The 21540-nt window shown below is 47.9% G+C and overlaps 1 protein-coding gene across 5 annotated transcripts in view; it reads left to right on the top strand.

Annotated features, from left to right (window-relative positions):
- Window positions 1-21540, top strand: part of MAP4K3 (mitogen-activated protein kinase kinase kinase kinase 3) — an 88510-nt gene that overhangs the window by 21320 nt on the left and 45650 nt on the right. For all 5 annotated transcript variants that reach the window (XM_068153063.1, XM_068153062.1, XM_068153061.1 and 2 more), the window contains exons 4-13: window positions 2834-2898; window positions 3853-3908; window positions 8912-8959; window positions 12467-12509; window positions 14920-14992; window positions 17150-17281; window positions 18213-18275; window positions 18360-18441; window positions 18570-18680; window positions 20899-20974. In XM_068153063.1, the coding sequence (XP_068009164.1) occupies window positions 2834-2898; window positions 3853-3908; window positions 8912-8959; window positions 12467-12509; window positions 14920-14992; window positions 17150-17281; window positions 18213-18275; window positions 18360-18441; window positions 18570-18680; window positions 20899-20974 (749 nt within the window). The remainder of the gene's footprint in view (window positions 1-2833; window positions 2899-3852; window positions 3909-8911; window positions 8960-12466; window positions 12510-14919; window positions 14993-17149; window positions 17282-18212; window positions 18276-18359; window positions 18442-18569; window positions 18681-20898; window positions 20975-21540) is intronic.

Below are 21540 nucleotides of genomic sequence, written 5' to 3'. Positions count from 1 at the left end.
TGAAATTAGGGAAGAAAAGACAGACTGGATGTTAGGAGCAAGTTCTGCACCATGAGGGTGGTGGAGCACTGCAACAGTTTGGCCAGGGAGGTTAGCTGAGGTCCCATCTGTGGAGATACTCAAGGTCAGGTTCAGCAGGGCTCTGAGCAACCTGATCTAGTGGAGGATGTCCCTTCTCACTGCACAGGGTTAGGCAGGAGGACCTTTGGAGGCCTCTTCTAACCCAAACCATTCTGTGTCTCTTTGTGGCTGCTGTCCCACAGCCTGCTGGAATTGTTGTGGCTCTTTCCCACCCCCTTGCTGTTGGCACTGAACAATATGCAGCCACATAGGGAAGGAGTGGCTTTCATGAGCTCAATGCTCACAACAGTGTGCCTGTCCAAGTCTTGTATCACTGTGGGGGAGCAAGGAAGGGGCTCACAGATGTCCTTCTCCAGTGATTCTTGCTCTTCTTTCTCCCTTCTGCCATTGCTAGCTCAGGTGGTGATGTTGCTTCTGTGTGTGATCAGTTATTTCAGTGGAAAGCCTTCATATTGTTTCAAGCAAAGCTTTAGTTAACCTCCAGAAATGTATGGAATGGGTGCCAGGGACTTCCATTGCTTAAATTCTCTGTAGTGCCTCAACAATACTATTCCCATCACTAGAGGAAGCAGCTGGGGCATAACTTTGAGGACCATGGATGCAAAAGGGGAGCAGATCCAAGGGATAGATTTCTATTTTTTTTTTTACATTTCTCAGAGTTTTTTATTTTCAGCTCTTCTGGCTGAGGAATAATGGAAATTTGCAGCTCAGGGGAGAAGCTCAGCACTGACACCATTGCAAACACTTCTGTGATCTTGCAGGAGTGTCCCAACTGTTCTGAGGGAGCAAGAAGAACTCAAAACCAGAGGTCATGAGCAAGCTGCAGAACAATCATCAGTCTGTCCTTTGGTTGTCCTGGGTCCCAGTCTGCCCTAAGGTTGTTGTATGCCTTTTTTCTTTCCTGTCTGTTTTGTCAGCCAGGAACGACTGGGCAGGTCCAAAAGGCCTTTTTGCAGTCACTCATGGTGCACATGGTGAAAATTAATCAGGAAGAATAGAATTGTCTGGGGTAGAAGGTGCCTGTGAATCCTTCAGCCTGTTGTCTGCTTTTGGAAAGCACATTCAGGTTGGAAGAGACCCTCAGGATCATCAAATCCAACCATTAACCCTACTCTACAAGGGTCACCCCTAAACCATAGCCCCAAGCACCACATCCAAATAACCTTTAAACAGAACCAGCCTTGGTGACTGCACCACCTCCCAGGGCAGCCCATTCCAGTGCTGTGAAAAAATTCTTCCTGCTGTCCAGTCTAAACCTATCCAGGTGCAGCTTGAGGCTGTTCCCTCTTATTCTATCACAAACTACCTGGGAGAAGAGACCAGCACCAGCCTCTCCACAACCTCCTTTCAGGTAACTGTAGAGAACCATGAGGTCTGCCCTCATCCTCCTCTGGTTCCCACTAACCATCCCCAGCTCCTTCAGTTGCTCCTCCTCAGATTTCTTCTGCAGGTCCTTCCAAGCTTCCTTGCCCTCCTCTGCCCTGGCTCCAGCCCCTCCACATCTCTCTTATATTGAGCTGCCCCAAACTGGACACAGCCCTCAAGGTGTGGCCTGCCCAGAGCTGAGGCCCAGAGGACAATCCCCTCCCTGCTCCTGCTGGGCACAGCATTGCTGATCCCAGCCAGGATGCCACTGGCTTTCTTGGCCACCTGGGCACACTGCTGGCTCCTCTTCAGCTGCTTGGCCATTAGGACCCCCAGCTCCCTTTCTGCCAGCAGCTTTCCAGCCCCACTGCCCCAGGCCTGCAGCATTGCTTGGGGTTGTTGTGACCCCTGGCATTTGGCCTTGTTGAAGCTTATCTTCTTAATGTTGGAATAGAATAGACCAGGTTGGAAGAGACCTTTGAGATCATCACTTCCAACCTATCATCCAACACCACCTAATCAGCTAAACCATGCAACCAAGCACCCTATCAAGTCTCCTCCTGAACACCTCCAGTGATGGTGACTCCACCACCTCCCTTGGCAGCCCATTCCAATGGGCAGTCACTCTCTCTGTGTAGAATTTCTTCCTGACCTCCAGCCTAAACCTCCCCTGGCACAGCTTGAGACTGTGTCCTCTTGTTCTGGTGCTGGTTGCCTGGGAGAAGAGACCAACCCCCACCTGGCTACAGCCTCCCTTCAGGTAGTTGTAGAGAGCAAGGAGGTCTCCCCTGAGGTGAGTGAGTCAGACTGAATTGACTCCTTTAGAGGAATCTGAAGAACTTCTCTCTGATCCCTACGTAAAAAAATCTCTGTTGGTCATTTTGAGGGAAAAGCCTTCCTCTGAGAAGGCATTTAGCTACACCACGGGCTCTGCTCACTCTAGCTTTGCCTGAAGTATTGAAGAGTTTGTCTTCATTTGTTTCCAAAGAAATTGAGGGCTTTTTGATTTGGGTTTGGGTGCTTTTTTTGAGGTGAAAAAGTAGAGGGGAAGTGAAAGCAAAGAGGAATATAAGAAGCCATGTCTGGTTTTCTCTCTTGTCTCGATGAAAACACATTTCATTTTGATAGTGGCAAAGTCAGTGTGTACATTTTGCTAATACTGTTTCCATTGCTCCAGTAAACCCTGGAATATTTTTGGTCTTCAATTGCTCTTTTGACAGGGAAGTATGCCATAGATTAAATTGTGTTCCTGGTTTGACTTGTACTTTTTCATGCTACAAGAGCTTGTTATGCTGTGCTTTGTAACGTGTGCATCCTCTGACTTGGCCTTTGTGGGTGCTGTGTGCGGGCTTGACAGCTAATTGATGGCTTTGTGCTCACTTTTCAGACGAGACAAGCTGTGGATTTGCATGGAGTTCTGTGGAGGTGGCTCCCTACAGGATATTTATCATGGTATGTCAAGAGTAATTGCTTCAAGTCAAGCTTTAATTTCAAAAAGGGAGATGATTGCAGTGCTGTGGAAGCAGAGAGCAGGAATAGTAAATGAATTACCAATAACAATCCATTGAAGATCAATTTGAGCTGGTGTATTTACACAATTGGTTAGATTTGGGGTTGGTTTCTTTCAACAAAATTAGCTATAGTGGGATAGTTATTTACTTTTTTTTGAGCAAAAGTGATTTCCTTCCTTCAGGAGCTCACAACCACCTGGATCTAGACCTGTTTTGAAGATGCATATTGCATGATGCTAATATTGTTGGGGGCTTTGTAGAAGCTAAACAGATAGGTGCTTAAAACATCTCATTTTTAACTCCCTGTTCCTTCAGTTTCCTTGGAGAAGCCCAAGAAGGCAGGCAGGAGAAGGAGGGAGGCAGGCAGGCAAGGCAGGAGAAGGAGGGAGGCAGGCAGGCAAGGCAGGAGAAGGAGGGAGGCAGGCAGGCAGGCAAGGCAGGAGAAGGAGGGAGGCAGGCAGGCAGGCAAGGCAGGAGAAGGAGGGAGGCAGGCAGGCAAGGCAGGAGAAGGAGGGAGGCAGGCAGGCAAGGCAGGAGAAGGAGGGAGGCAGGCAGGCAAGGCAGGAGAAGGAAGGAGGCAGGCAGGCAAGGCAGGAGAAGGAGGGAGGCAGGCAGGCAAGGCAGGAGAAGGAGGGAGGCAGGCAGGCAAGGCAGGAGAAGGAGGGAGGCAGGCAGGCAAGGCAGGAGAAGGAGGGAGGCAGGCAGGCAAGGCAGGAGAGGGAGGCAGGCAGGCAGGCAAGGCAGGAGAGGGAGGGAGGCAGGCAGGCAAGGCAGGAGAAGGAGGCAGGCAGGCAGGCAAGGCAGGAGAAGGAGGGAGGCAGGCAGGCAAGGCAGGAGAAGGAAAACCAAGGACTTGACTTTTATAACTTATTTTTTCCCCTCCCTTCCATTTCAGTGACTGGACCCCTGTCAGAACAGCAGATTGCCTATGTCAGCAGAGAAACGTTACAGGTAGTAATTCTCAGGTTCTCGCTGCTGGTTGTTAGTGTGCAAGTATTGCAAGCTGAAATGCAAGGTTGCAGACAGGTGTGATGTTTGCATGGTGTAGCAGTTCTCTATAGGCTTTGGAGGGTTCCTGTGTTATAACCTAGAACTGCTGTGTATAATTGTATAACCTCAGATTGTCCTGGGTCATTTGATGCATACTGGCCTAATCTTCCTGCTGTTAATTTATTTTACCTCTACAGTGGGGAAGCAGCATATTTATTAATCTCTATTTGTGGTACAAATGACTTGCTGTTCAGTTTGAAAGACACTGTAGACTCTGGGTTTTATATCTGACAGTTGATCTGTGCCAACAAGAAGAAACCAAAATTGGCAGTGTATTTGAGGTGGTCAGGATAAGGCCATCAGCATATCCTCATGGCTATACTAGCTTTCATTTTCCTATCACAGAATCTGAGGAGCTGGAAGGGACCTCCAGAGATCATCCATTCCAACACCCCTGACAGAGCAGGGTTACCCAGGCCAGGTCACACAAGAGCACATCCAGGCAGGTTTTGGATATGTCCAGGGGAAGACTCCACAACCCCCCTGGGCAGCCTGTTCCACTCTTCTGTCATCTTCACAGTGACAAAATTCTTCCTCCTATTTCCATGGAACTTCCTATGCCTCAGCTTCCACTCAGTGCCCCTTGTGCTGGCACTGGGCATCACCCAGCAGAACCATCCTCTGGGCACTCACCCTGCACATCTTTATCAACAGCACCCTCAGGCTCCTTTTCTCCAAACTAAAAAGCCCTCATCTCCCTCAGTCTCTCCTCGTAAGGAAGATGTTCCACTCCCTGAATTAAAGATTCAGTGCACCAGTAAAACTGAGTCAGAAATGGCATTTTTGGTGGCTGTCTTGCTTCCATATGAGAGAGCAATTCATGGCTTCCAGTGAATGCCAATCTGTTGCTTGCTGTCAGTGGGGAGCTTCTGCTTCTCTCAAATGCTCTTTCAAGATAGTTCTTTCCCTGAGCCAGCTCCTTTGTATGCCACTTACCATCTCATTATGCTATGCCAGAGATTGCTGCCTTCTGCCTTAGAGGACATGGCTTTTTTCTTTTAATCCTGCCTGTGGCAGGGGGGTTGGAACTAGATGATCCTTGAGGTCCTTTCCAACCCTAAGAATTCTAGGATTCTAATCCCTACAGTGACCTGATACCTGGGAACGTTTTTTTGGCTTTTGAATCTTTAAATCCTTATGTTTAAAGAATGGTTTGAGGTTGGAAGGGACCTTTAAAGGTCATCTAGTCCAGCACACCCTGCAATAAGTGGGGACATGAAGATGAAACATAAACTAGAGCAGGTTGCTCAGAGCCCTGTCCCACCAGACCCTGAATGTTTCTAGGGATGTGGGGTATCTGCAACCTCTTTGGGAAACCTGTTCCAGTGTTTCACCTCCCTCATTGTAACAATTGTCTTCCTTAGATGTAGTCTAAGTGTACCCTCTTCAAGTTTACAACCATTATCCCTTGTCCTATTGCTGCAGGCCCTGCTCAAAAGGTCTATCCCCATCTTTCTTACAAAACCCCTTTTAAAAATCAAAAGGCCATAATAAGCCTTCTCAAAAGGCCACAGCCTTTTCTTCTCAAGGCTGAAGAGCTCCAACTCTCTCAGCCTTTCCTCATAGGAGAGGTATTCCATCACTGGTCAATTTTGTGGCCTTCCTCTGGACCTGCTCCATGTCTTTCCTGTTCTGAAGACTTCAGAGCCGAACACAGTATTTCAGATGGGGTCTTGCCAGAGCAGAGTGGCAAAATCACCTGCAGGCCACTTTCCCTTTGATGCAGTCCTGGACACAGTTTGCTTTCTGGACTACCAGCCTGCATTGCTGGCTCATGTCCAGCTTTTCATCCACCAGTGCACTCAAGACCTTCTTGGCTGAGCTGCTCTCAATTCCATCATCATCCAGCCTATATTGGTACTGGAAATTGCCCTGATCTGGGTCCAGGGCCTGCTGCTTGAGTTTGTCTCATGTCCCTGTGAATGACATCCCATCCTTCAGGTGTGTCAGCTGCACCACTTGCCTTGGCAGATCTGCCAAGGGTGCACTTGATCCTCCTATGTCACTAGTAAAGATATTAAACAGTAATGGCACCCATACAGACCTCTTAGGGGCTTCAGTCCTCAGTGACCTCCGCAGAATCATAGAATTGTTAGGGTGGGAAGAGACCTCAAGGAGCATCCCACCCCCCTGCCATGGGCAGGGACACCTCACACTACAGCAGGTTGCTCACAGCTACATCCAGCCTGGCTTGAAAAACCTGCAGGCAAGAGGCTTCCACCACCTCCCTGGGCAACCTGTGCCAGTGTCTCACCACCCTCATGGGGAAGAGCTTCCTCCTAACATCCAATATGAATCTACCCATTTCTAGTATTGCTCCATTCCCCCCAGTCCTATCACTCCCTGATACCCTCAAAAGTTCCTCCCCAGCTTTTGTGGAGCCCCCTTCAGATGCTGCAAGGCCACAAAAAGGTCTCCTTCTCTTCTCGAGACTGCACAGCCCCAACTCTCTCAGTCTGTCTCCAGAGCAGCTCCAGCCCTCTGCTCACCCTCGTGGCCCTTCTCTGGACACCTTCCAGCACCTCCAGATCCTTCCTGGAAGAGAGGCTCCAGAACTGGACACGGTGCTCCAGGTGGGGTCTGAGCAGAGTGGAGCAGAGGGGGAGAATCCCCTCCCTGGCCCTGCTGGCCACACTTCTCTTGCTGCAGCCCAGGCTCTGCTTGGCTCTCTGGGCTGCAAGTGCTCCCTGCTGGCTCCTCTTGAGCTTCTCATCCCCCAGCTCCCCCAAGGCCTTTTCTCCAGGGCTGCTCTCCAGCCAGTCCCTGCCCAGCCGATATCAGTACTAGTGATTACCCTGACCCAGATGTAGGACCTCCATCTAGATGTCAAACTACTACTCTTGGGCTATATCCACATTTTTTGGACCATCCATGAAAATCCTGGTAATGGAACACAGTCCAAACTTATTTTTTGCAATCAGCTGTGTGAGGCCTTGCAAAGAAAATGGCTCTTGACATGGATATCTCACATTAAAATGTAGTTTTATGGAGGTTCATGACTGAGAGCAAGGAAGGTGTCTCCATGTTGTTTTACCCCTGGAAGAACATTTTGGGGCTAATCTTGCAGTGTACATAGTGACACTGTTCCCCCCACACACACTGTCAGACAGGGATTTGGTTTCATGGAATTCATCCAGCATTTAAAGCTTCCAAGTAATTTTGAGTCCTAAGATGATTTGGTACTGTCAGACTCAAAGACAGATTAGTGCTTCTGCAGACACCCATGAATTGGGAGCTTGGCTCCTGTGTAAGGCTCAAGAGTACTGTCTGCTAGCATGGTGCTAGGCTGAGTGAAGCATGTGATGATGTGGCAGCTGCAGTAGGTATCCAGTGATCCATCTGTTCAAGAGAAGGCTGTTAGGCATTTTAACAATGCTCTAAAAAGGTGACACTTATCAGGGAAAAGCCAGGCAGGGAATGCAGTCCTTACAGATTGCATTGGGTTGGAAGGGAGCCTCCAAGGGCATCTTGTGCAACCCCCTTGCACTCAGCAGGGACACCTCCAGCTAGAGCAGGCTGCACAGGGACACAGCCAGGCTCAGCTTCAATGGCTCCAGGCATGGGGCCTCAAGCCCAGCCCTGGGCAACCTCTTCCAGTATTTCATCACTCTCCTTGTGCACAACTTCCTCCTGATGTTCAACCTAACTCTGCCCTGCTCCACTTTCAAACCATTGCCCCTGGTCTTACTGCTCCAAGCCCTTCTGCACAGTTCCTCCCCAGCCTTCCTGCAGCTCCCCTGCAGATATTGAAACGCAGCTTGAGGTTTCCCTGGAGCCTTCTCTTGTCCAGGCTGAACAGCCCCAAGTCTTTCAGGCTGTCTTCATACAAAAGGTGCTCCAGCGCTGCTCTGGACCCTCTCCAGCAGGTCCAGGTCTCTCTTGTGTTGGGGGCCCCATAGTTGGACACAGTACTGCAGGTGGGGTCTCACAAGAGCAGAACAGAGTGGTCATATTACAGAATCACGGAATGTTAGGGGCTGGAAGGGACCTCAAAAGGTCATCCAGTCCAGCCCCCCTGCTAGAGCAGGAGCACCTGGAGCAGATCACACAGGTACACATCCAGATGGGTCTTGAATATCTCCAGAGAGGGAGACTCCACAACTCCCCTGGGCAGCCTGTTCCAGCCTGTTCCAGTGTTCTGTCACCCTCACAGGGGAAAACTTCTTCCTCATGTTCATGTGAAACTTCCCATGCCTCAGCTTCCACTGTTGCCCCTTGTGCTGGAATTGGGCATCACTGATCAGAGCCTGGCTCTATCCTCTGCACATCTTTAGCTCACCCTGCTCACCCTGCACATCTTTAGCAATAGCAATGAGGTCACCCTCAGGCTCCTCCTTTCCAAGCTAAAGAGACCTGGCTCCCTCAGCCTGTCCTTGTAAGGAAGATGTTCCACTGCCTTCAGCATCTTTGTGGCTCTGTGCTGGACTCTCTCTAGCAGCTCCCTGTTCCTCTTGAACCAAGGGGCTCAAAACTGGACGCAGTATTCCAGTTGAGGCTTCACCAGGGCAGAGTAGAGGAGGAGAACCTTTCTCAACCTACTAACCATTCCCCTTCCAATCCACCCTAGCATTGGTCTTCTTGGCCACCAGAGCACATTGCTGGCTCATGGCCAACCTCCCATCCACCAGGACCCCCAGGTCCTTTTCCTCTTCCCTGCTCTCCAGCAGCTCAGTCCCCAACCTCTCCTGCTCCATGGGGTTGTCCTTTCCCAGGTGCAGGACTCTTCCCATCTGCTCTGTGGTTCAGGTATTCTGTTAGTACAGATTGAATTTGCAGCTGCAGTTCAGCTGCACTGAAGTATGACATTGACTCATTTGGGTGATTGGAATGGTTCATAATTAAGTGAGCAATGTGTGTAAAATGAAAAATCCTGGAGTAAATGATTATCTGAATATTTTATGCAGGGCCTGTATTATCTTCACAGCAAAGGAAAGATGCACAGAGATATCAAGGTAAGTAAAAACTGATGGGGAATTTTGATGTATTTATGATAGGCTCCCTCACCTCTGATGGATCTCTGCCATTATGCATCAGTTTGGGAGGGATGCAATGCATCCATAGAAATGTGAGTGTCATCTGCAGATCCTCTTGGCTTGGATTCTGTTTGTTTCCCTTCAGGAGCTAAGTTAGGCTTGGGGGGTAGTTGTCCTGTTACATTTGAAAGGCAGAGGAGGTCGAGAGGCTGTTAGCTGGGGCCTGTCACAGTGTTTACCCAGCTCCCTGTCTAAGGCTCATTAACTGTAATTGTGCAATGTTTTCCCAAGCAGGCTTTGTTTTACTGCAGGCCTCACTTCCTGCTCTCTGAAAAGTCACAGTGTGGAGAAACAGACACTTTTGGAGACCCACCAGTGCTGCCTTTCCATCTAATTCATGGGCAGTGCTGACACTTGGAGCTGAGTTTAGTCAAGCTCCAGCCTTCACTCAGCTCAGCCTCTACCTGGGTATAGGCTGATGTTTGGAGCTGAGTTTAGTCAAGCTCCAACCTTCTCTCAGCTCAGCCTCTATCTGTGTATAGGCTGATGTTTGGAGCTGAGTTTAGTCAAGCTCCAGCCTTCTCTCAGCTCAGCCTCTGTCTGTGTATAGGCTGATGTTTGGAGCTGAGTTTAGTCAAGCTCCAACCTTCTCTCAGCTCAGCCTCTATCTGTGTATAGGCTGATGTTTGGAGCTGAGTTTAGTCAAGCTCCAACCTTCACTCAGCTCAGCCTCTATCTGTGTATAGGCTGATGTTTGGAGCTGAGTTTAGTCAAGCTCCAGCCTTCACTCAGCTCAGCCTCTATCTGTGTATAGGCTGATGTTTGGAGCTGAGTTTAGTCAAGCTCCAACCTTCTCTCAGCTCAGCCTCTATCTGTGTATAGGCTGATGTTTGGAGCTGAGTTTAGTCAAGCTCCAGCCTTCACTCAGCTCAGCCTCTATCTGTGTATAGGCTGATGTTTGGAGCTGAGTTTAGTCAAGCTCCAACCTTCACTCAGCTCAGCCTCTATCTGTGTATAGGCTGATGTTTGGAGCTGAGTTTAGTCAAGCTCCAGCCTTCACTCAGCTCAGCCTCTATCTGTGTATAGGCTGATGTTTGGAGCTGAGTTTAGTCAAGCTCCAACCTTCTCTCAGCTCAGCCTCTATCTGTGTATAGGCTGATGTTTGGAGCTGAGTTTAGTCAAGCTCCAGCCTTCACTCAGCTCAGCCTCTATCTGTGTATAGGCTGATGTTTGGAGCTGAGTTTAGTCAAGCTCCAACCTTCACTCAGCTCAGCCTCTATCTGTGTATAGGCTGATGTTTGGAGCTGAGTTTAGTCAAGCTCCAACCTTCACTCAGCTCAGCCTCTATCTGTGTATAGGCTGATGTTTGGAGCTGAGTTTAGTCAAGCTCCAACCTTCTCTCAGCTCAGCCTCTACCTGGGTATAGGCTGACGTTTGGAGCTGAGTTTAGTCAAGCTCCAGCCTTCACTCAGCTCAGCCTCTACCTGTGTATAGGCTGATGTTTGGAGCTGAGTTTAGTCAAGCTCCAACCTTCTCTCAGCTCAGCCATTACCTGGGTATAGGCTGACGTTTGGAGCTGAGTTTAGTCAAGCTCCAGCCTTCACTCAGCTCAGCCTCTACCTGTGTATAGGCTGATGTTTGGAGCTGAGTTTAGTCAAGCTCCAACCTTCTCTCAGCTCAGCCTCTACCTGGGTATAGGCTGACGTTTGGAGCTGAGTTTAGTCAAGCTCCAACCTTCTCTCAGCTCAGCCTCTATCTGTGTATAGGCTGATGTTTGGAGCTGAGTTTAGTCAAGCTCCAGCCTTCACTCAGCTCAGCCTCTATCTGTGTATAGGCTGATGTTTGGAGCTGAGTTTAGTCAAGCTCCAACCTTCTCTCAGCTCAGCCTCTATCTGTGTATAGGCTGATGTTTGGAGCTGAGTTTAGTCAAGCTCCAGCCTTCACTCAGCTCAGCCTCTATCTGTGTATAGGCTGATGTTTGGAGCTGAGTTTAGTCAAGCTCCAACCTTCACTCAGCTCAGCCTCTATCTGTGTATAGGCTGATGTTTGGAGCTGAGTTTAGTCAAGCTCCAGCCTTCACTCAGCTCAGCCTCTATCTGTGTATAGGCTGATGTTTGGAGCTGAGTTTAGTCAAGCTCCAACCTTCTCTCAGCTCAGCCTCTATCTGTGTATAGGCTGATGTTTGGAGCTGAGTTTAGTCAAGCTCCAGCCTTCACTCAGCTCAGCCTCTATCTGTGTATAGGCTGATGTTTGGAGCTGAGTTTAGTCAAGCTCCAACCTTCACTCAGCTCAGCCTCTATCTGTGTATAGGCTGATGTTTGGAGCTGAGTTTAGTCAAGCTCCAACCTTCACTCAGCTCAGCCTCTATCTGTGTATAGGCTGATGTTTGGAGCTGAGTTTAGTCAAGCTCCAACCTTCTCTCAGCTCAGCCTCTACCTGGGTATAGGCTGACGTTTGGAGCTGAGTTTAGTCAAGCTCCAGCCTTCACTCAGCTCAGCCTCTACCTGTGTATAGGCTGATGTTTGGAGCTGAGTTTAGTCAAGCTCCAACCTTCTCTCAGCTCAGCCATTACCTGGGTATAGGCTGACGTTTGGAGCTGAGTTTAGTCAAGCTCCAGCCTTCACTCAGCTCAGCCTCTACCTGTGTATAGGCTGATGTTTGGAGCTGAGTTTAGTCAAGCTCCAACCTTCTCTCAGCTCAGCCTCTGCCTGGGTATAGGCTGACGTTTGGAGCTGAGTTTAGTCAAGCTCCAACCTTCTCTCAGCTCAGCTTCCACCTAGGTACAGACTGACATTTGGAGCTGAGTTTAGTCAGCTCCAGCCTCCAGGCTGAGCTGAATGAAGGTTGTAGCAGATTAAACTCAGCTCTTTAGATCAGATTTGTTCTCTCTCCATTTACATTGCAACTTTCTAGTACCAACTACTCCTTGGGGTTAGTTTTGATTATTGAACTGAGGTGTGTGGTCCATCTAGGCACACAAATGGAAGCTCTTCAAATCTGGCATGAACAGAATCTCTACTGCATAAGGGTGGAAATAGTTTCCCTAAATACTTGCTAAATATAAACAGGTCCTTTAAGCTGCAATTATCATGGCTCTCAAACAAGACAAAACCAATTCATGGCTATGAAAAGGAAATCCAATTCCTGCTGCTTTGACCTTTAGAGTTTGTATTTAATAAAATAGAAGATGGTAAGAATTCATCAGTACAGGAAGCTGCCTTATTCTGCTTTTTGAGAAGGCTTTTGTATCCAGTGGAAACTTTGTAATACCAAACTAAAAATGAATGAGAGAAACTGTAAATCTGAATTTCTTTAGAGAGCAGAAGAGCAGCTTGCTAAGCACAAACATGACCTTGGTAAGGCTGCAGGTTTCTTGAGCCTGCAGCCCTTGGGTTGTCTTTGTCCCTCTAGTTTGCAGGAAGATTGCAGATAATGTTGTTGTTAAAAATCTCTGTTTTAATCCAAGTATGCTGACTTCTTTTTAAGGGAGCAAACATTCTCTTAACGGACAGTGGACATGTAAAATTGGGTGAGTTCATACAGTTTGGTGTTGAAAACAAGGTTTTTATGTGCTCTAAGTCTTCTCTGTTTTGTTTAATGAGGTACATGTATGACACTGATGAATATGAGAATTCTTTTCTCTCATGCTGGTAGTATCTGACTGCATCCATAGAATCATAGAATGGGTTGGAAGGGACCTCCAAAGGTCACAGGATGTTAGGGATTGGAGGGTACCTCTGGAGATCATTGAGTCCAACATCCCTGCCAGAGCAGGGCCATAGAATCCAGCACAGGTCACACAGGAACACAGCCAGACAAGGCTGGAAAGGCTCCAGAGAAGGAGACTCCACAACCTCTCTGGGAGCCTGTTCCGGTGCTCTGTGATCCTCACAGCAAAGAAGTTCCTCCTCATGTTGAGGTGGAACCTCCTGTGCTGTAGTTTCTATCCAGTGCCCCTTGTCCTATTACAGGGAGCAAGTGAGCAGAGCCTGTCCCTGTCCTTTCCTTCCTGATCCCCAGCCCTCAGCTATTGATAGACATTGATCAGATCCCCTCTCAGCCTTCTCCTCTGCAGGCTAAACAATGCCAGGTCTTTCAGCCTCTCTCCATCAGGCAGTTCTCCAGTCCCTTCATCATCCTTGTAGCCCTCCCTTGGACTCTGTCCAGCAGATCCCTGTCCCTCCTGAACTGGGGAGCCCAAAACGGGATGCAGTGTTCCAGGTGAGGTCTTACCAGGCCAGAGTAGAGGGGGAGGAGAGCCTTCCTTGATGTGCTGGCCACACTTCTTAATGCACCCAAGGATCCCATTGGCCTTCCTGTCCACAAGGGCACATTGCTGTCCCTTGTCATCTAGTCCAACTCCTCTGCAGTCAGCAGGGATATCCTCAACTAGATCAGGTTGCCCAGAGTGCTATTGAGCCTCATCTTGAATATCTCCAGGGATGGGACACCAACCACCTCCCTGGGCAACCTGTTCCAATGTTCCCCTACCCTCATGATAAAGAGCTTGTTCCTCATATCCAATCATCAAGTAAGTGTCTGAAGGAGTGATATTGAAACACTGAGTGAAGACATCCTGAGGCTGTAAAGGGGAGCTAAAAATAAATCACAGGTTTTCATCAATTATTAATATAATGTGCCACCCAGAGTGTTTCAGTGTGAAACATACCTTGAAAGCTTATCTGAAAGAATCTTTTGGATAGTACTTAATGTCTTTTATCATATTAAAGCTCTGCATGTGACTGCTAGGACTTGTGTGCTAGCCTACTCTTTCCTGGGACAGACACCCACGTGGCTACAACTTCCCTTCAGGTAGTTGTAGAGAGCAAGAAGGTTTCCCTCGAGCCTCCTCTTCTCCAGGCTAAACACCCCCAGCTCCCTCAGCTGCTGTCCCTCCCAGGGAATCAGCAACAGAAGAAAAGGCCACAGTCTCAAGCTGCTCCAGGGGAGCTAGATGTTAGGAAGAAATTCTTCCCAGAAAGAGTGATTTGCCATTGAAGTGGCTTGCCAGGGGAAGTAGTGCAGTCACCACCCCTGGAAGTGTTTAAGAAAAGCTGGGATGAGGCTCTTAGTGCCATGGTTTAGTTGATTGGATGGTGTTGGGTGATAGGTTGGGCTTGATCTCTAAGGTCTTTTCCAACCTTGATAATTCTGTGATTCTGTGACATGTTTGCCTTCTGAAAGGAGCTGACCAACAGTATCTCAGGCACCGGGTTGGCTCAGGTCTTGAGCAACCTGGTCTAGTGGAATGCTGGGGTAGGTTGGAACTAGATGATCTTTAAGGCCCCTTCCATCCCAACCCATTCTATGAATCTCTGAATGTACCAGGTTTCCATTATTTGCTTTTATAGTTTAATTTCTTGTTAAATATTTAGAGTGGGGAATCCAAACCTGTGTTCATCTGGATTTGCTGGACTGTGCCCAGAGAATAGCCACGAGGATGAGCAGAGGGCTGGAGCTCCTCTGCTATGGAGACAGAGGGAGTTGGGGCTGTTCAGTCTAGAGAGGAGAAGGCTCTGAGGAGACCTTCTTGTGGCCTTCCAGTATCTGCAGGGGGCTCCAAGAAAGCTGGGGAGGGACTTTTGAGGGTGTCAGGGAGTGATAGGACTGGGGGGAATGGAAAAAAAACTAGAAATGGGGAGATTCAGATTGGATGTTAAGAATGTCTTCCCCCTGAGGGTGGTGAGACACTGGCACAGGTTGCCCAGGGAGGTGGTGGAAGCCTCCTGCCTGGAGGTTTTTCAGGCCAGGCTGGATGTGGCTCTGAGCAACCTGCCCTAGTGTGAGGTGTCCCTGCCCATGGCAGGGGGTTGGAACTGGATGATCCTCGAAGTCCCTTCCAACTCTAGCAATTCCATGATTGTCTGATTAAGAATTAATTGCATCAAATCAGTTACTGACTGTCTTTTTTTTTATCTGTTTTTTTCTCCCCCTACTAGCTGATTTTGGGGTATCTGCACAGATAACTGCTACAATTGCCAAAAGGAAATCATTCATTGGCACCCCGTATTGGTAACCGTGTTTTCTGTGGCCACTGATATAATATGAACGTATCTGATACTGTTGATGCTGTGATACCATCTGTAATGTTATAATGTTGTGATAAAAGCATGCTGTGTCACTCTGGCTAATCACTGAAGGCTGTGTCAAGCTGTCTGCTGATCGTATCTCTACCACTTATGCTAGCTGCTGAATGAGCTGAGTGTAGGAGAACATGCCCTAGTGGTGGGGAAAATTGGGAGGACTGTGTGCTGGTGACACTGGTGCCTGATGGATCTCAGTTTAGTCAAAGCTTTAAAGCTGTCAACGACTTTGCATGGGTTTAACTCTGAGTTTTAAACTTTTTTTTGGTTCCCTGGTGTTCTGTTTTGTTTCTTCCCTCTACTCTAGCTAGTCTTGTCTGTACCTCCTCAGCTAAGTTTCACCTGTTTGTCTCCACAAATCCTGTTGCCACTGAAATGCTTCCTCTCAGCCATTTTCTTGTTCCCTTGTTTGCCCAAACTGAGCTGTACAGTTCTAGTCTATCTGTACTGCAGCTTTACTCTTCCCTCACTAAGCTCATTTCTGTGCTTCATCTTCTCATTGTAAAACCAGCACCTTTGCTGTCTGCTTCTCAGAAAGATACTCCAGATTCTGCTGTCTGACAGCATAGTAGGTACAAAGTAAAAAAAATGGGTGTAATAAAAATCTCCTTGCAGTCAAATACTCAGTCTTGAAATAATCAAGCACAGCATTTTTAGCAGCACAAGGCACTCCAAAGCATGGATTTGCTTCTCTTTCAGAACGGTGCAAACACCTAGTAGTCACAATTGTGTCATTGGTTTATGTCTCTCTCTAGTCCTGGTCTGTATCACAACTTCCAAATTGTGCCATCACCTTGAACTGTAACTTTGAAAGCATTCTGTAGGTTGAATGTGATGAAAAGCATTGGTTTTTCTTCTCAGATTTGAGACAAGCAAGGAGGCAAAATGGTTGAGGAGGTTAGGGAGGAGAACATTGAGTTGGAAACAGGGAATCTGAAGGTTTCAGGTGTGATTAGAAATGTCTGGGCAGGTAAGGCTGTGGTGCTTGGATAGAAGTGAAGGGCAAAAGTGCAGTGAAGCAGTAATCCTGTTCTTGCCCCTTGTGCTTCTCCTCCAGAGGTAACCTCTCTTCCCCCCTCTACCTGGGTAATGTACTCCTTTTGGATTTAGAGTGAATGGGGAGTTTTGTGAACTCCTGAGTAAATGTATGGAAATGCAGTTTAATTATGGAAAACTTGCCCTAATTTATGCCACCACACCTGCTGATGTTTTCAGACCTGCAGATAAGGATGTCTGTGTTTGTCATGCATCACTTGAGATGCATTCTGCTGCTTTACTGGATCACTCCTTCAGTGACATTTCTCTGTTTTGCCTTTATTGACTCACACCTCCAGTTCCACTTCTCAGGTGCTCTGGATGAATGCAGTTCAAATCTAAAAGGAAACATTGCTAAGTTTGTCATCTGATAGGAGTGTGTAGGACAATCAAATCCACAACTTACTTTGCCCTTTCAAAACGTGTGAATCATTTCCTTTAGCTATTCCTATTTCTGTCTCAGTTATGGCTTATAATTTTTCCCCACCTGAGGAGGTAAAACTGCTTTGTTGACTTCCATGACCTCACTTCTGACGTTACAGCGAGGCAGACTTTGCAAACAGGGAGTGCTCTGTGCAGAGGTGACAGAGGCTCATGGTTTCAGGATTCAGGAGAACTCTGATTGTATAAATCATCCTCTTTGTTAGAATTCTTTTTGTCAAAGTCAGTTGATCACTTTCTGTGTCAATCTGGATAGTGTTGGGACTGTACTGTAGTTCAATGATTATAACTTCCCCTCTTTGGTTGTTTAGTGGCAGTTCTGTGTGACTGCAAAAATTGTCTGAGTCCTACTGGCTTCATCCACACTGGGAAACAGTTGGTTGGGAAACTGCCTTTTAATTACTAGAAGCTGATTGAAGGAAGCTTTACTTGTGCAGAACTTCTTGCACACACATACACATTATCAAGATTCAGTTGTATAAATGTTTATGCTGTGAGCTTTTAGATTTTGCCCTCCAGAGAAGAGAGCAGCAAACTGTTGCATGCAGAAAAATGTTTCACTTGTGGTGAGAAGCTTATCAAGAAATACTTTTGTTATCATACCCTTTAGGATGGCTCCAGAAGTTGCTGCAGTAGAAAGAAAAGGTGGCTATAACCAACTGTGTGATCTGTGGGCAGTTGGAATAACTGCTATAGAGCTTGCTGAACTTCAGCCTCCAATGTTTGACCTACACCCAATGAGGTGAGCAAGGGGTTAAAAGCTGGGTGTGGAAATGCAGTTTCTGAAAGAATCCGTGCAGAGCAGTGACTGTGTCTGCTTGTGGTGTTAGCAGGTACTGCAAGATCGTTAGGTTGTAAGTGTTCTGAATGCAGTAAGTGAAATTGTAACAACTCTTTGTGTGGTGTGTGAATGTGTCACCTTCTGGTAGCAGCTCTTAAAGTGATAGACTTCTTCCTACCAACTGAATAATCACAGAATGTTAGGGGCTGGGAGGAACCTTGAAAGATCATCCAGTCCAATCCCCCCTGCCAGACCTAGAGTAGGCCACACAGGAATGCATCCAGACAGGTTTTGAATGCCTCCAGAGGAGGAGGTTCCACAGCCTCTCTGGGCAGCCTGCTCCAGGGCTCCAGCACCCTCACAATGACAAAGTTTTCCCTTCTGTTTCCATGGCTCCTGCTCTGCTCCACCTTGCCCCTATTGCCCCTTGTCCTGTCATTGGACATCCTTGAGCAGAGCCTGGCTCTGTCCTCCTCACACTGCCCTGCACATCTTTTATCACCAGCAATGAGGGCAGCCCTCAGGCTCCTCTGCTCGAAGCTCCAGAGCCCCAGAACTCCCTCAGCCTCAGCAGGGAGATGTTCCACTGCCTTCAGCAGCTTTGTGTCTCTGTGCTGGACTGTCTCAAGGAGGTTCCTGAGGTCTTTGAACCAAGGGCCCCAGGACTGGACACAGTATTCCATATGTGGTCTCACCAGGGTGGAGGAGAGAGGAAGGAGAACTCTCTTGATGTACTACCTGCTCCCCTTCTAGTCAGCCCCAGGATGCCCTTGGCCTTCTTGGCCCCAAGGACACATAACCCATGGATATGTTACTAAACAATGCTTTGAACAGTTAATCTTCTGTATACATGGCAATGTAAACCTCAGAAACCCTCTTGGCTTTTTTTCAGAGCACTTTTCCTAATGACAAAAAGCAACTTCCAGCCTCCTAAATTAAAGGACAAAATGAAATGGTAAGCACTTTCCTGTGTCAGTAGATAATAGGCAATGCAAGATGGTGGGCCATTGATCCTATTGTTTACCCCTTCCTTTTGCAGGTCAAATAGTTTCCATCACTTTGTGAAAATGGCACTTACAAAAAATCCTAAGAAAAGACCTACAGCTGAGAAGTTGTTACAGGTACACATTTGTGGATGGGGTTTATTTTTAGCTGTGAAATTAAACCAGGCTTAATATGAGTGGTTGGAACTTTAATGTGTGTGGTTTGTTTGTTTTTTTAACCCCCCCCTCCCCCATCTGTCTTTCAGCATCCTTTTGTTACCCAGCCATTAAATCGAAGTCTTGCCATTGAGCTTTTGGATAAAATGAATAATCCTGATCATTCCACTTACCATGATTTTGATGATGATGATCCTGAGGTAGGAATCTCTTTTAATTGTAGATTCAGAGTAAGTTTTCCTTTGCTAACGAGATGATGCAAGGGCTGGAGCACCTCTGGCATTGAGGACAGGCTGAGGGAGCTGGGGCTGTTCAGCCTGGAGAAGAGAATACTCTGGGGGGATCTCAGACCTGCCTTCCAGTGGCTGAAGGGAGCCTCCAGGAAGGCTGCAGAGGGACTTTTCCTCAGGGTGTCTAGAGACAGCACAAGGGGGAATGGTTTGAAGGTGAGGGAGAGCAGGGTCCATTGTGGCATTTATCCACCTGCACATTGAGATTAGTAGTGACACTTGGGAAAACATTGTACTTTGCAGTGAACAAGTCTACAGCCCCCTCTGTGAGCAGGTGACAATCATACAGTGGTGCAGGTTGGAGGGACCTCAGAGATATCTACTACAACACCCCTGGGATAGGCAGGGCCTCTTTACTAGACTGGGCTGGCCAAAGCTTCATCCAACCTGGCCTTGAACACCCCCAGGGAGGAGGCATCCACAGCCTCTCTGGGCAGCCTGTGCCAGAGTCTTACTGCTCCATACTGAAGAACTTCTCCCTCAGCTCGAGTGTGACCTTGCTCTGCCTCAGCTTCAAACCATTCCCTCTTGGCCTGTCTTTGGACACCCTCTGCAGCCTTCCTGTAGGATCCTTTCAGGTATTGCAAGGCAGCTCTAAGGTCTCCCTGGAGGCCCCATCCCTGGGAATATTCAAGGTGAGGCTGGACAGGGCTCTGGATGACCTGATCTAGTGCAGGATGTCCCTGCCAACCACAGGGGATTGGGCCCTTCCAACCTGGGTGATTCTGATTCCTTTATCCTTTCACACAGCTCCCATATCAGCTTTTTGTGTTAGTCTGCTGTCAGCATAGGCCTTTTATTTTAGAATGACTTAAGAACTTTGTCCTCTTGACTGAAAGATGAGGGTTTGACAGCTTCCAGTAATTCTCTGTACCTGGAGAAGGAGGAATGAGGACAGGCTCTGCATGTTGTGCTGTGCAGACATCTGTGGCAGGGTGCAATGAGCTCAGCTACATTGCTGCAAAGGCAAAAGTACCTCCTACCCCCACTGCAGCTGGACTCCTGCTGCTGCCATTCTGCATACACAGCCATTGTGTGGGAGTGGACAATGCCTCTTCAGAAGAAGATTGTAAATAAGCAACCTCTTAGCACTTGAAGTGTTTGGAGTGCTGAAGACCATAAGGATGATCAGAGGGCTGGAGAACCTCCCCTGTTGGGACAGGCTGAGAGAGTTGGGGCTGTTGAACCTGGAGAAGAGAAGGCACCAGGGTAACCTTAGAGCAGCCTTCCAGAGCCTGAAGATTGAGAGACTTTTTAGAAGGACTTGTTCTGACAGGATGAGAGGGAATGGGTTGAAGCTTGAGGAGGGTAGATCTAGAGTGGAGATTACAAAGAAATTCCTACTAGACAACCAGATGAAACCTTGAAACACATCCTGAGCTGTAGCAAACCAGTTTTAAAGCTCTAAAGAATGCACAACAGACAAGGCAGAACTGAGGGGAAGGGGAGGGTTGGCTGAAGTTACAAGCAATGAAAAACTGCATTCAAGATATGTGGGAGAAAATCCCCACAATCTGCAGGTATCTGCTGTTTCAAAAGAGACCAAAAAGAACATAAATGGAAGGTGAAACACTATGTACATAGATGTTAGGTTCTCACATTGAGCCAGCAGTGATCCCTGGCAGCCCAGGAGGGCAGCCTTGGGCTTGGCTGCATCCAAAGCAGGGAGAGCAGCAGCACAGGGAGGGGATTCTGCCCCTCTGCTCTGCCCAGACCTCACCTGCAGCACTGCCTCCAGTTCTGGAGCCCCCAGCACAAAAGGATGTGGAACTGCTGGAGAGGGTCCAGAGGAGGCCATAAGGATGATCAGAGGGCTGGAGAACCTCCCCTGTGGGGACAGCTGAGAGAGTTGGGGCCATTAGGAAGAGAAGAGAAGGCTCCATGGTGACCTTAGAGCAGCCTTCCAGAAACTGAAGGGGGCTTCAAGAAAGACAGGGAGGGGCTTTTTATAAGGACTACTTCTGACAGGATGAGAGGGAATGGATTGAAGCTTGAAGAGGGTAGATTTAGACTGGAGATAGGAAGAGATTCCTACTAGACAACCTTTGGAGGCCCCTTCCAACCCAAACCACTCTATGTTTCTAGTAGTATGTTTTTGATGTTAACATATCTTATGTTTCTCTTTCAGCCTCTCGTAGTGCCTCATAGAATTCATTCAACGAGTAGAAACGTGAGAGAAGAAAAGACACGCTCTGAGATAAACTGTAAGCACAAATACTTCCAACATCATCATGAAAACTCCCTCTTCTCTAATGCTGGTCTAACTGTCTTACGTACACAGAACCATTTTTTGGTGATCTAGAAGAAAATAGGTTGCTGTGCAAAAGAAATCTTAGTGTGAAATATTTGAACACACCTTTTGCTCAGCACTTCATCTCAAGTCTCACTGTTGCTTCAGCTCCATTGAACAGGACACAACCTGAGCTCTTCTGAGAGCTGGTTGACACAGCTGCTTTTTTGCCACTGCAGCAAAAATATTCTGAGTGATGCCAGATGGTGCTGGCAGAGGAAGATTTTGCCAAAGTAGTATCTTGCTCTAGTTTTTGGGTTTCACAGGATCAGAGGCTCACAGGATGTCAGGGGTTGGAAGGGACCTCCGAAGGTCATTGAGTCCAACCCCCCTGCCGGAGCAGGACCATAGAATCCAGCACAGGTGGCACAGGAACACATCCAGACAGGGCTGGAAAGGCTCCAGAGAAGAAGACTTCACAACCTCCCTGAGCAGCCTGTTGTAGTGCTCTGCTTGGGGGATTGCTCTGATTTGTCTTTG

The sequence above is a fragment of the Melanerpes formicivorus genome, unplaced genomic scaffold (assembly GCF_026170545.1).
Source record: "Melanerpes formicivorus ecotype bairdi unplaced genomic scaffold, bMelFor1.0.p_v2 SCAF_25, whole genome shotgun sequence".
In the NCBI taxonomy this organism is placed as follows: domain Eukaryota; kingdom Metazoa; phylum Chordata; class Aves; order Piciformes; family Picidae; genus Melanerpes; species Melanerpes formicivorus.
Note: the sequence above shows the minus strand (reverse complement) of the source record. Positions and strands in the feature narration are given on the sequence as shown.